The 14,038-nt window shown below is 37.3% G+C and overlaps 1 protein-coding gene across 8 annotated transcripts in view; it reads right to left on the bottom strand.

Annotated features, from left to right (window-relative positions):
- The window catches only part of PATJ (PATJ crumbs cell polarity complex component), a 353,196-nt gene that overhangs the window by 138,187 nt on the left and 200,971 nt on the right, over nucleotides 1-14,038 (bottom strand). For all 8 annotated transcript variants that reach the window (XM_068540002.1, XM_068540005.1, XM_068540003.1 and 5 more), the window contains exon 28: nucleotides 3,846-4,042. In XM_068540002.1, coding sequence (XP_068396103.1) covers nucleotides 3,846-4,042 — 197 coding nt within the window. The remainder of the gene's footprint in view (nucleotides 1-3,845; nucleotides 4,043-14,038) is intronic.

The following is a 14,038-nucleotide window of genomic DNA, read 5'->3' as shown; positions in this document are numbered from 1 at the left end:
ATCTAATACACTGCTTATCCAAAGAAAAGCTATTGTAACACTGCTTCCAGCTTTCCTGGTACTCATCGTTAAATCAATGTCTTATTCTCAGTTCAAAAGCACACTGGATTTGATATTATGCTATATACAAATTCTTCACATATCATAGAGAAATGATTGAAATTTTTTCTCAGCTATAAAAAGAAACCAGGAAAATATTTCCCACATGAATTTTTTCCTGTCATCCCTGACCTACAGCCAGAAGCATATGAGAAGATGACTTATAACTGCATAAGAATTCAGTATGTGCATTTTTCTACTCTCTCAGCTTTTCAAGATGCTGTATGGAGCTACTGAAGAAAAGGAAGGTGGTTTCCCTCTGGAACATGCTTTCAGAGACAAATGCATTAATATAAACAAGCTAAAAGGAACCGAAATACACAAATCCACATGAAAATATTATTTTATAAATATTATCAGCTGAAATTCATTATGGTATTACCAGGTGCCAGATACTGTGGCAAAACTTGACATATCTTCTCTCATTAATTCTCATAACACCCTCCGAGGTTGAGGCTATACCATCACTAGACTGTAAGCTCTATGAGAACAGGACCATGGATTTTGTTCACCAATGAAAAATCGCGCCGCGTTCACATACTTCCTCCTACACAACAGATGCACAGTAAAGTTCTTGCTGAATAAATGAAAAATTTCCATTTGATAAAGGAGGTAACTGAGGGTTAGAGAAGATAAATAACTAGCCAAAGGTCTGTGATGCTAGAATCTGTGTTCCAACATATTTTATTTTATTTTATTTAAATAAGAGACTCAGTGGAAAGTGCAGGGCGATTAACTTATTACCATATTTAATCTTCTTGTTCTTTACATCTCTGAACGAAGATAAAGTTACTGAATAGCAACAAAAGACCAAATCCAGAAAGTCAAAGGAAGGAGTAGGAGGGACCTGAAATAGCAAGATGTTAATATTCTTTTTCAGTCAGGAGGGCTCTTCTAGCCTCTAGCCTAGAAAACAAATACCTGGGGGCTTCCCTGGTGGTGCAGTGGTTGAGAATCTGCCTGCTAATGCAGGGGACACGGGTTCGAGCCCTGGTCTGGGGGGATCCCCCATGCCGCGGAGCAACTGGGCCCCGTGAGCCACAACTACTGAGCCTGTGCGTCTGGAGCCTGTGCTCTGCAACAAGAGAGGCCGCGACAGTGAGAGGCCCGCACACCGCGAGGAAGAGTGGCCCCCGCTTGCCACAACTAGAGAAAGCCCTCACACAAAAACGAAGACCCAACACAGCCAAAAATAATTTTAAAAAAACAAAAAAACAAATACCTGAAGTTTCTGTCTTTAAGGAAGGAAATGTGATCTAATTAACAGTCAACCATGTGCCATGTACTTTAAGCCCCTTCTGAAATGCAACTAATAACCGAAAGAACTGGGATAAGATAAAGTGGGTCTTCCTAGTCCAGTGCTCACTGCCCTGCAGAGTGTGGACTTTTCTGTATGGCCTGTAAAACACTCTCAGTGCAGCCACAGCTCGTCTGTTACCTCCATCTAATAAAATGTCAGACAGAGAAATAAAATACCACTTCTCCTGTTGGTCTGGATCACATCAGCCATTCCATCTTGAGTCTTAATAACGCAGAGAGAACAGAACTAGAATCTTCATGTTCCAAAGTATAGCTTTTGGAACATTTCCATGTACCACATGAGACAGGAAATATGTGTTTAGGTACATATAATACAACAGAATGATTTAATATACATGATTTCCTAAAGCCTAGGGCATCATAAGTCAGGATTCTCATGGCTCTAAACAGATTGGGTTTGGTTGAAGCACCATGGGGAACGCGGTATACTTCAGTGGCTAGAGCATGGTTCTTGGAGCCTGGCAAGCCTGGGTTCTTAGTAACTTATTCCTGTAAGTTACTTATGCGGTTTTCTTATCCACAGAATGGGGATGACAACAGTACATACCATATAGGGCTCTTAAGAAGAACACTGAATACAAATGTGTGAGCACATAGGTAAAATGCTAGGAATAACTCAGTAAATTAGCTTTTACTTTCATCTTATTACCACCACTATCACTTTAGTTTCGTTTATGAAGAAATCTCTAAACATAAGCCAAAGGAAATGAATGTGAAGCAATGAATTACATTGGTTAATACATACTGTCACTTTTTGATTTTTATTTACATAATGATTATGCTAATCAGTGCTACTACCCGATGTGGGTCCCTTTCATGATGCTATATTACAAAAGAACAAGCAAAAAAAAGTAATTCCAGAAGTGACTTCTTTGTGAAAACAGGTTTTAGATGGGGAGAAACTACTGGGGCTTAGAAGACAGAGGGCGATACTAGTGTCCTCACAGTTGTGTCTGATCAGCTTTAGCTGTGGATATTATTAGGCAAGTCACACTGTGGATGACTATGAATTCTATTCCGAGTCTGAAGAGGAAACAGTAAAATGAAAAATTAGTAATGGCCTCATTTTAAGTAAGCAGTCTGACACTCGGTACCTCTGTGATTCAGCTCCCCCAAATGTCCAAGTGTTGGAGCATTTTATCCAAGAGGTCTTAGGACACACTGGTTAACAAAGAGCTAAGAAGTCAAACTGCCTTATACTGAATCCCAACACCTCATTTACTTTGTGACTTCAGCAGTAAAGCTATGTCTGGTACCAAGTATATATTGCTCTTGTTACGATTGTTGTTATAATTTTTTTTTCATTTTTGTTATGCGACAATCTATTTATGTCTCTTTTCTTCCTTGAGAGTGTGAGCTATTTGAATGAAGGGACTGGATGTATTCATCTCTTTTTTTGTGTCCAGTCCTAAGAGACACTCAAAAAACTGTTAGCTGAATGAGGAACAGGCAAACAAATATCAAACTAAGATAAATTCAGAGCAGAAACCCTGACTTTAAGCTTAGGAAAATGAGGATAACCTTTTCAGACTATTGATGAAATCATCCAGAGTAGTAGCAGAGGATCAGTCATCTTCTGAGCTGCTCTTATCTTTCTCCTATTCCTAAATAAGACACCTGACTCCTTAACCTGTGGCCTTAACCACATCACCAACTTCACAGATATTAACCAATCCTTGACAACCAGTTCATAAAGTTTTGTTGGCTATAACACCTTCACAAAAAACTAACTGACAACAATAACAAAAAGAAATGTCATACTTACGGTTAATTCAGAAGCTGAAGAGGATTTTGATAAACACTAATAACATTAGATTAACACACAAATTAGTTTTGAACATTTTGGAATTTATATTTAAAAACAAGCCCTATTCTTTTAATATGTTTCCATGAGATTTTACTTAAGGACCCCTAAATTATTTTGTGAGATTAGTTTTTTTTGTTTTTGTTTTTGTTTTGTTTTGGTTTTGGTTTGGTTTTTGGCCATGCCACACGGCATGCAGTTCCCTGACCAGGGATCGAACCCGTGCTCCCTGCAGTGGAAGCATGAAGTCTTAACCACTGGACCGCCAGGGAAGTCCCTGTGAGATTAGTTTTTACTCGAGCAGCAAACAGCAACTGTAAGCAACAATATGATTTTTGTTCTCGCTTGGGAAAATGATAATAAATAGTTGACGAAAATGTAATTTATAACATTCTTCCCCTTCACTTCATTTTCCTATACAATATCCTCTATACCCCTTCATCTCACCAGAACAGAAATTCAGGATATATGCCCCTAGATGGATGGATATATTAGATACAGAGTGTATATATATGGATGGATTTTGCCCTTATGTGATTATAATGAAAGTAACTGGACGGATTTTATTAGAAGAATCAAATGAGCCTAGTAGGAAAAAAAAAAAAGAATATATGCCCCTCACCTCCAACAGTTCATCTCCAATACGCATTCGCCCATCTGTGGCAGCGGGTCCTTCGGGGTTAATTCCCACCACAAATATGCTCATGCGTGACCTGTCTTTGTTACCAGCAAGGCTGAGTCCAAGTCCATTCTTATCCTTTTCAAGTTCAATAATGTGCAATTCTCCAGGCAGGTCTGCATATCTTTGCCTGATTTTTTCTATTAAAAAAAAAAGGTAAAAAAAATTTAAATAGAGCACTTGAATCTATATTAGCAAGATACTGGCATTTCCCCATCTTTGATGATGCCTCTACAATGAATTGTCCCTTCTTGAGAGCAAAGTACTTGAGGTCATTCAGAGCCTTATATATAGGTTACAGTTAAAAATTATTTCATCTCCATCTAACAAGATTGGCTCACCCATAAGACCTTCCCTGATTGTTCAGGTTCACACTGGCCTAGACTTTCTACATATTATTTTCTTACCTAAGAGAGTCAACACAATGCGGTGGATACCCTGGCCTCCCTGCACTACCCCGCCACCCCTCCACCTCCAAAAAAAGAAAAAGGGAAACAAAGAATATATACTGATCACCAGCTGTGTTAACAAGCAAAGTGTTTGGTCTTGGAGATATCGTGCTGAACAAAACAGACATGGTTCTATTCTCATGGACTTGCAGTCCAGTAGGAAAGAAAATCAACAATTAATTCTAAATAATAACATTTCTTTAAAGTATACAAAGGGTACAAAACAATATTGGGTGTTATGTGAGTAAAAACAAGGGGAATTAAGGAAGTTGATTTAGTTGTCAGATCTGAATTCAATACACAAATCTACCACTTACTCAATGTCCAATAATTAATACATTATTTTACCTCTATGGAATTCCACTTCTTCCTCTTTAAAATGGGCATGATAATACCCACTTCACGGAAGTTGGGAAAATTAAATAAAATACACGTTAAAGAACTTAACGGCTCATGACTTATAGGTATTTTATAATTCTTTTATTTGATCTTCTGTCTCACCTTGCAATCTTCACTTTATGCTCTAAATTACCTACTTTAGGATTTGGCTGGTTATACTTCACTTGTGTCGATTCTGTGCAATGAAACCACACTGGCAGGTCAGTGTTGGGAATGATACTGCTTTAGACATGCCTTGTACCCTACACAGCACCAGCTCAGGCCAGGTGTGCTGCCAGGGCTCAGAGGCTTGCTGACTACTCCATCGTGTGATGCAATCATCTTATCAGCTGAATAAGCAAGCAGTAGCTTGTGACTATCCTGAAACTCTCTATGCTCTAACACTTGACTTAAGTTCATTGTCCTTAGAGGGAACCTTCCAAATTGAAAACTTAACTTGAATAATTAGTTTTAAGGGGGAGGGGAAGGAAGACAGCCTAGTCCATTTCATCACTTTACCAGATATAACACTGCCTTAGAAGAGTAGATAAATTTAAACCCATAAAAGCTATTTTATACATAAATTTATATTGAAAGAATGATAAATGACTGCTTATTTTATTTATTTATTTTTTAACGACTGCTTGTTTTATAAAGAGGTTAAATCTGCCTGCTTTACAAGGATTTTGAAGAGAATCTTAAAGAACTTTCACTGATAATCTTATTATTAATAATAAAGAACACATAGCAAAATACAGTAAACAGTAAACAAAGAACTTGCAATGTAATAAAACTGTCCTCTAATTAGAAATAAAATTATTCATATCAACAATGAAGTAAATAAGCTCAAAGTATTTTTGTTCATCAACTACCAAGAACAAGCCACTATGTGCATACCTTAACAGAGCATACAAAACACATGGTACCCTCAAGATGCTTTTACAGCAAAATAGGGGAAGCAAACAAATACAACAAATATTAAACAACTACAGTTATGTAAATAGAAATCCCAACCACCACAAGTGCTGGTCACTGAATAAATACTAAATGATTAGTGAATTAGGTCAGTGAATAAACATTAAATTAATTGCGCTAGCAATAACTGCTTTCAGAGTTCTAAGAATTGATATGGCTAGAAGAGATTTTATGGAAGAAGCAGAATTTGAGAATGTTTTTTTCTCTTATTTTTTTAATTAAAGTATAGTTGACATACAATATTATATTAGTTTCAGGTGTACAACATAGTGATTCAACATTTATATACATTACAAACTGATCACCATAATAAGTCTGGTAACCACCTATCACCATACAAAGTTATTACAATATTATTGGCCATATTCCCTATGCTGTACATTGCATCCCATGACTTATTTATAACTGGAAGTTTGTACCTCTTAATCCCCTTCACCTATATTGCCCAACCACCACCCACCTCTGGTGACCACCAGTTTATTCTCTGTATCTATGAGTCTGCTTCTGTTTTATTTAGTTTGTTCATTTGTTTTATTTTTTAGATTCCACATTTATGGGAAATCATACAGTATTTACCTTTCTCTATCTGACTTAGTGTAATACCTTCTAGGTCCACCTGTGTTGTCACAAATGGCAAGATCTTCTTTTTTATGGCTGAGTAGTATTTCATTGTATATATATATATATATATATACCACATCTCTTTTACCCATTCATCTATGGATGGACACTTAGGTTGCTTGGCTATTGTAAATAATGCTTCTATGAACACTGGGGTGTGTATATCTTTTCGAGTTACTGTTTTCATTGTTTACATAAACAAGAAGGGTTTTGAATAAGGTACAGAGTTTGGTTATGTGAAGAAGAGTCCTGGTAGATGTAATGACAAGGGGAAAAGCATCTATGCAGGTGGGTGAGGAAGAGAATGTGAAAGCCCATCTGGCTTTGAACGGAAGATTGTTTGGGTTAGTGGGTGGGTGACAAGAAATAAGAGTACAAGGTTAAAAGATTAACTGACAGTTTGTTTACAGACATAATATTCCAGGGCTTCCCTGGTGGTGCAGTGGTTAAGAATCCGCCTGCCAATGCGGGGGACACGGGTTCAAGCCCTGGTCCGGGAAGATCCCACATGCCGCGGAGCAACTAAGCCTGTGCGCCACAACTACTGAGCCTGTGCTCTAGAGCCCGCGAGCCACAACTACTGAGCCCGTGTGCCACAACTACTGAAGCCCGCGTGCCTAGAGCCTGTGCTCCACAACAAGAAAAGCCACGGCAGTGAGAAGCCCACGCAATGAAGAGTAGCATCTGCTTGCTGCAACTAGAGAAAGCCCACGTGCAGCAACAAAGACCCAATGCAGCCAAAATTAAGTAAATTAAATAAATAAATTAAAAAAAAAAAAAAGAAATAATATTCCAGTTTAGGGACTCTGTAGAGGTGCCTTGAGGTACTCTGGGGGTGGGGCCTTGAGGGGACACTCAATTTAAGACCTGTTCTCCCAGATTCAACCAGAGCAGTTACACTTTCACCTGTATTGTTTCCAGGATTTATAGGGTAAGATGGTTAAGAAATGATACCACAGTTAAGGAAACAAATAAAACAAAATTTTAACACATCCTTCTTAGAAAATAATAAAGCAGAAAAAGATTTTTAAAAAAAGAAACTGAAGACTAACAACACAATAAGCTCAAGGTATTATAAGTAAGAGACTGTGCCATCTGACAGACAGAAAATACACATTTTGGGGGAGGCACACACAGAACAACTACAGAAACAGACTGTGTATTGGATCATAAAAGAAACTTCAATAAGTCTCAAAAAAATCAATATCATACAGGCTGTGTCTTTGAACATAGTGCATTAAAACTATGAAAAACTATAACGACAAAAAACAACTTTAAAGCTCTCTTGTGTTTGACATAAATTAATAATTAATAATAAATTAATGTTAGTACTAACATAAAGAGATTTTCAAAATAGTGCTGACTGAAATGGGGAAAAAACAGAATGGGGTCAACATCATTATGTAATAATATTTATGCGAATTAACATTCTGCACAAAAACCACAACACATATTTTGCAAGTGCATATACAAAAACACAGATACTTAACACATTAGAATGGTTAATTATAGTGGGTGTAAAGAGACAGGAATACAAGGGAGCAAAGAAAACCAAACAGGGATTCCCAGATGGCCAATGATGGTAACATACTATGAAGGATTACATTTAGTGCAATCTTCTGCCCCTGGGGACTGAAAAAAAGAATGAGCTGAGAAAGGTTTTAGTGTTAAATTAATATAAAAAGACTTCCAGGTTCCAAAATTTGTCTGACTTGTTCAACCTTCAGAGAAAAAAAAAAAAATAACCTTCATGGCCATTAACTATACATTCAACTGCTTAGACATGTAAATGATTAATGACACGAGGGATCCTCCTTTGGTAAAATGTGGCTCTATCACAAATGATGAACAACTCAAATCGTGCTACAAAAGGTGAATCTCTATCAATGCATTCTTGTGGCTGAATAGAAACAGCAAGGGCTAAAGGATCAGAATTTGGTTCAAGTCCCAGCTGAGGCACTTAACACCACTGGTTCCTTGGACCAAATACTGAACCTCTACTAACTTATTTGTAAAATAGGGTTGTTACCTTAAAATGGATGTTAACTAAAAATTCCTAGGACATAGGGTCCAAATGTTAGGGGAACAACACAACCATGATTTCATTTTCATCATTTAGTTATATTGAGGTTCTAAGTTAAAATTGGTGACACAGCTACTTTTTTCTTCTTTAACTTTGTCTATCTTGAGGAAAATTGAGACTTGTGAAAGGAAACAGCGGTTCCCCATGATGGCATGAAGGAAGCAGGCACACCGTCCTCCAATGGGAATCAGGAGAGGAAGGGGCTCTAGCATCATTATTCCCCGGATTCTCTTCTTTGAGTTACTTATATTGAGGAGTCCCAAGGACAACTTCTTGAGGAGCAAAGGAATAACAGCACTGTTTCAAGTGACTGTCCCATGGTTCACAGGTCATTGAGGTGGCTTTAAAATTGTGTGCCAGTCAAGTGTGGAATTAAAACCCTTTCCATAGTTTCAGTTTGGGAAGATGAAAAAGTTTTGGAGGTGGATGGTGGTCACAGTTGCACAACAATGTGAATGTACTTAATGCCACTGAACTGTACGCTTAAAAGTAGTTAAAATGGTGTATTTGTTATGTATATTTTACCACAATTACTAAAAAAAAACAACCCTATCTATAGGCTTAAAAGACCTTCAAAAAATTGGTTCCCTTATCAGCATTCCACCAAGGGACTAAGTTGTAGATTTGTTATCCCGAACTTTTGAAACCTCCAGCCCTATTTTTCTGGCCAATTGTTTTGTTATGACACTGGCATATTCCCATTTTTTCAATTAAAAAATATTGATTGAATCCAAATTCATGTCAGGCTTGTGATGTGAAGGGCACACTACTGAATTTGTTTTCAAGGACCTTAAAATCTATCATTGAAGACAAGCATACATATCAATAATTCTAATTCAGAGAGAGAAAAACTATGAGAAAAATACCAGCAGCTGAAGTCACCCATCCATTTCACTGTGTCGTCAGGAAAACCAATCAATGTCTGCAAACTACACTGAATATCATAGATATTCTAGCCAACTCTCATTCTACTGGTCATATATAACTTCTACTGCATAATATTCAAAACTCATTTTAGCTGACATTTCCAATAATCCTGCATCCAACTTCTTCCAACTTTATTTACCTAAACATGGGTTATTCAGCTTTCCTTGACTTTTAAAATTATCTTTTTTTTTTTTTTTTTTTTAAATAGGAGAAGGGGGTAAGCTCAACAGAATAAAGCTCAGCAAAGAAGCAAATCCTAGAACAATTAAGAGCTGAGTATCCTTGAATAGTTATGAAGTTTCAGTAATAATTTATTGGGGACCTGCTAAGTTGCAGAAACTGCACTAAAATCATCCAGTAAATTTTCTCCATTTAAGCTAAAAACCACCCTATCAGGTAGAAATTATCATCATTGCATTCTAGATGTGTGAAATAAGACTCTGACCTTGCCAAAGGTCACTTAGCTAGAAACTGATATAATAAGGATGCAAACCCAGTTTTGTCTGTCTTCACAGTACTATCTGGAAGTATCTTTTCTGATTTCTGCTTTCTTTCTATTGCCCTATCCTATAATATAAACTCCATGAAGTTCCTTGTACATCTAGCACACTGTTGTCTTCTGCACTTAACAGTGCCTGACATATATTAGGTGGTTAATATATACAATATATGCCTGTTGGAAGCATAGACAGATGATTTCTAAGGTCTTCTTCAATTGCTCTGCCTACATTCCTGCCAATGCCCCAAACAATGCTACATAAAAGCCATCTGAGACCTAAAACCATTAGACACATGCAATTTGTTTCAAAGACAATGCATTCTTTCAGTTAAAGGAAGTAGAAAAATGGTTTGTTTCTTCTTTGGATTTGTATTCAAAAGTAACAAAATCCATTAGGAACTATGTATACAATATCTTTTAAAAATCAACTCTATTAAACTGAAGAAACTTGAAAAGCAAAGAGATTGATACTTTATCTTTTCTTTCTTTCTCTCTCTCTCTTTTTTTTTTTTTTGGTGCATCATGAAACAGGAAGAGCAGTAAGACAATAAAAATGCCAGATGCCACATATATACAATGGAATATTACTCAGCCATAAAAAGAAATGAAATTGAGTTATTTGCAGTGAGGTGGATGGACCTAGAGTCTGTCATACAGAGTGAAGTAAGTAAAAAAGAGAAAAACAAATACCGTATGCTAACACATATATGGAATCTAAAAAAAAAAAAAATGGTTCTGAAGAACCTAGGGGCAGGACAAGAATAAAGACGCAGACCTAGAGAATGGACTTGAGGACACGGGGAAGGGGAAGGCTAAGCTGGGACAAAGTGAGAGAGTGGCATGGACATATATATACTACCAAATGTAAAATAGATGGCTAGTGGGAAGCAGCCGCATAGCACAGGGAGATCAGCTCGGTGCTTTGTGACCACCTAGAAGGGTGGGATAGGGAGGGTGGGAGGGAGACGCAAGAGGGAGGGGTTATGGGGATATATGTATACGTATAGCTGATTCACTTTGTTATACAGCAGAAACTGACAGCACTGTAAAGCAATTACACCCCAATAAAGATGTTAAAAAAAATAATAATATATGTTAGTAACGAAGACAACTTTGCATTCCAGTTTCAATATGATGTAGAAGCAGAGTGCAGAGGATTTTTAGAACAGCCAAAGTACTCTGTGTGATACTATAATGATACATACAGGTCATTATACATTTTTCCAAACACTTAGAATATACAACACCAAGAGTGAATGCTAAGGTAAACTACTGACTTTGGGTGAATATGATGTGTCAATGTGGGTTAATCAATTGTGACAAACGTACCACTTTGGTGGGAGATTTTTATAACAGTGGAGGCTATGTATGTGTAGGGCAGGGGGTATATGGAAAATTCTGTACCTCCTTTTCAATTTTGCTATGAACCTAAACTACTCTTAAAAAATGAAGTCTTAAGAAAATGTTGTGGACAAATATTTTATTTGTAAGTGTAATAAAGGAGATTAAGTGGTCATGCACACACACACACAAAAAAGCCAAATGCTCTGTAACACATATGATCTTTAATTTTCAGTTAAATTTGTATTACAATTTTCAGGCCTCAGAATTTGAGTTATCCTACAATGTTTATTCAAACCCATAACTACAAGGGACTTAAAAGATGACAGGTCCAACTCTTCAGATAAATTAAATGCCATGTTTTCACCATATCATAAAACCAGAGACTTTTAAATCAAGCGAAACAAACTAAGGTATTGTGTAAAGCTACCTTCTCTTACAGCACGCACCCCCCCAATTTATAAATAAAAATAAGACTGAAGAAATGAATATAATGCTATACTGCTAATTTATAGCTAGAAACTAAGGTCTTCTAGTTTGTAGTTCAATTTTTCTTTACCAAATCATGTTAAATTTCTCCCATAACATCTCAAAGAACAAAAATGATCTCCAATTTCTCCCTCAGTAAAAGAAGCTATCTTTAGAATACTCATATTATCGTGTATCTCCTTACATGAAAAAAACGTTTCGCAGTTCATCATGTCATTGAATCCTTCCCACACCTTTGTAAACACCTCCTTTTGCAGGTGAGTGGAATGACACTCAGAGAGTTAAGGTGATTTGGCCAGTGTTTGGGCCAGGTCTGCTGAATCTAAGAGCTTTGTACTCTCACATCACAGCTATCTCTTAGACTGGTAGAATTTTAAATAATAAGAAGTTCAATTAAGGGAACTCAAACAATGGTTCCCACGCTTAGTCTCCTTAGATTATCTGCCAGGCTGGCCACCTAAAAATTACCCTTAGAGCCTATAAAACAGAATCATGACCACGCTCCACCAGCAGAGCCTGAGCCAGTAAGTCTGGGGAAAACTTTAGAAACAGGGTAAAGTTTTCTTTGCAACAAGGTCCTTAGATGATTCTCACGGGCAGCTGGGTCTGTAAATAACAGACTAATCTCCCATGCCATGCAAAAATTTTTTTCTACGGTGGACATGACAGTCAACCATAAATTTCACAGATACCAAATTTAAGGCATCCTTTAAATATGCCTGACACAAAACTAATCTGATATGGAGATTATCTCTGGCTCCACAATCATACCTCAGGATTAAATAAGAGATTTATCTTGACTATACAACAGATTACTTTGAAATCTCAATCTCGGTCTTTCTCCCTCTATCTCCCAGCCTCCTAGGCTGCATCTCTCCTTCTCCAATTTCAGATGTTTTCCGTTAACTTCCATTACCAATTGCTTCTACTCTGTGTGTATAAAAAAAAAAGGTGATCTAGAATTTCAAAAGGGGAGAAGGAAAACAAAATTAGTGTGTGGGGGGAAAGCAGACCTGAATTCTCATCTTTGAAAAATCAAGACACCACAAGCAAGTTTGCTCACTCAGCATTTAAGAGAGAACTCATAGCTGAGGTCATCCTGTGCATGGCTGAGTCAGCACAAACTGTTCTACAGCCTCAGACATGTGACCCCACTACAGGGGAAACCCACACTGCCTGGCATTTGCTCTAAGAGCTGCACGGAGTTGTTTCCATGGCAACCAGTGAGTGAGGAAAAGGATATGTGGGGGGGAAAGGTATAAAGAGAACAGTTTTCCTAAAACGTATTAATTTTGATTTCACTAAAAAAAATTGAAGAAGTGGGGTAAAGAGTATTATTTTACTTGAAGCCAATGAGATTCTTCTCTAAAATTAAGGAAAAAAAAAAAACAAACAAAAAAACCCCATACTTTGTTTCCTATACACAAACACCCACCCCCCTCCACACACACACACACAAATCATGTAAGTACTAGCTTTTAGTAACATGCCTGTTACTGGTATTTCCTAGGAATATTTGTAACAAACAGCCAACCTTTATACTGACTTTCATTGACTTCCACAGTGTGTTAGTCATGTGGTAGTAGTTCCTAGCCCAAATAACCTAGATGCCTTCCGTTTCTAAATACAAATCAGAGATTACGAGATAAGTAACCCACTTCTTTTGGCACCAGGCTTTACTCAAGTACCTCTGAATGAACATCAGACTAGAATAACTAGAGAGAGAGAACAGTCTTTTTTTTTTTTTTTTAACATCTTTATTGAAGTATAATTGCTTTACAATGGTGTGTTAGTTTCTGCTTTAAAACAAAGTGAATCAGTTATACATATACATATGTTCCCATATCTCTTCCCTCTTGCATCGCCCTCCCTCCCACCCTCCCTATCCCACCCCTCTAGGTGGTCACAAAGCACCGAGCTGATCTCCCTGTGCTATGCGGCTGCTTCCCACTAGCTATCTATTTTACATTTGGTAGTGTATATATGTCCATGACACTCTCTCACCCTGTCACATCTCACCCCTCCCCCTCCCCATATCCTCAAGTCCATTCTTTAGTAGGTCTGTGTCTTTATTCCCATCTTGCCACTAGGTTCTTCATGTCCTTTTTTTGTTTGTTTGTTTTCCTTAGATTCCATATATATGTGTTAGCATACTGTATTTGTTTTTCTCTTTCTGACTTACTTCACTCTGTAAGACAGACTCTAGGTCCATCCACCTCATTACAAATACCTCCATTTCATTTCTTTTTATGGATGAGTAATATTCCATTGTATATATGTGCCACATCTTCTTTATCCATTCATCCGATGATGGACACTTTGGTTGCTTCCATGTCCTGGCTATTGTAAATAGAGCTGCAATGAACACTTTGGT

This window comes from Eschrichtius robustus, chromosome 3 (assembly GCF_028021215.1).
Source record: "Eschrichtius robustus isolate mEscRob2 chromosome 3, mEscRob2.pri, whole genome shotgun sequence".
In the NCBI taxonomy this organism is placed as follows: domain Eukaryota; kingdom Metazoa; phylum Chordata; class Mammalia; order Artiodactyla; family Eschrichtiidae; genus Eschrichtius; species Eschrichtius robustus.
The sequence above is the reverse complement of the archived record's forward strand: the minus strand, read 5'-3'. Positions and strand labels throughout refer to the sequence as shown.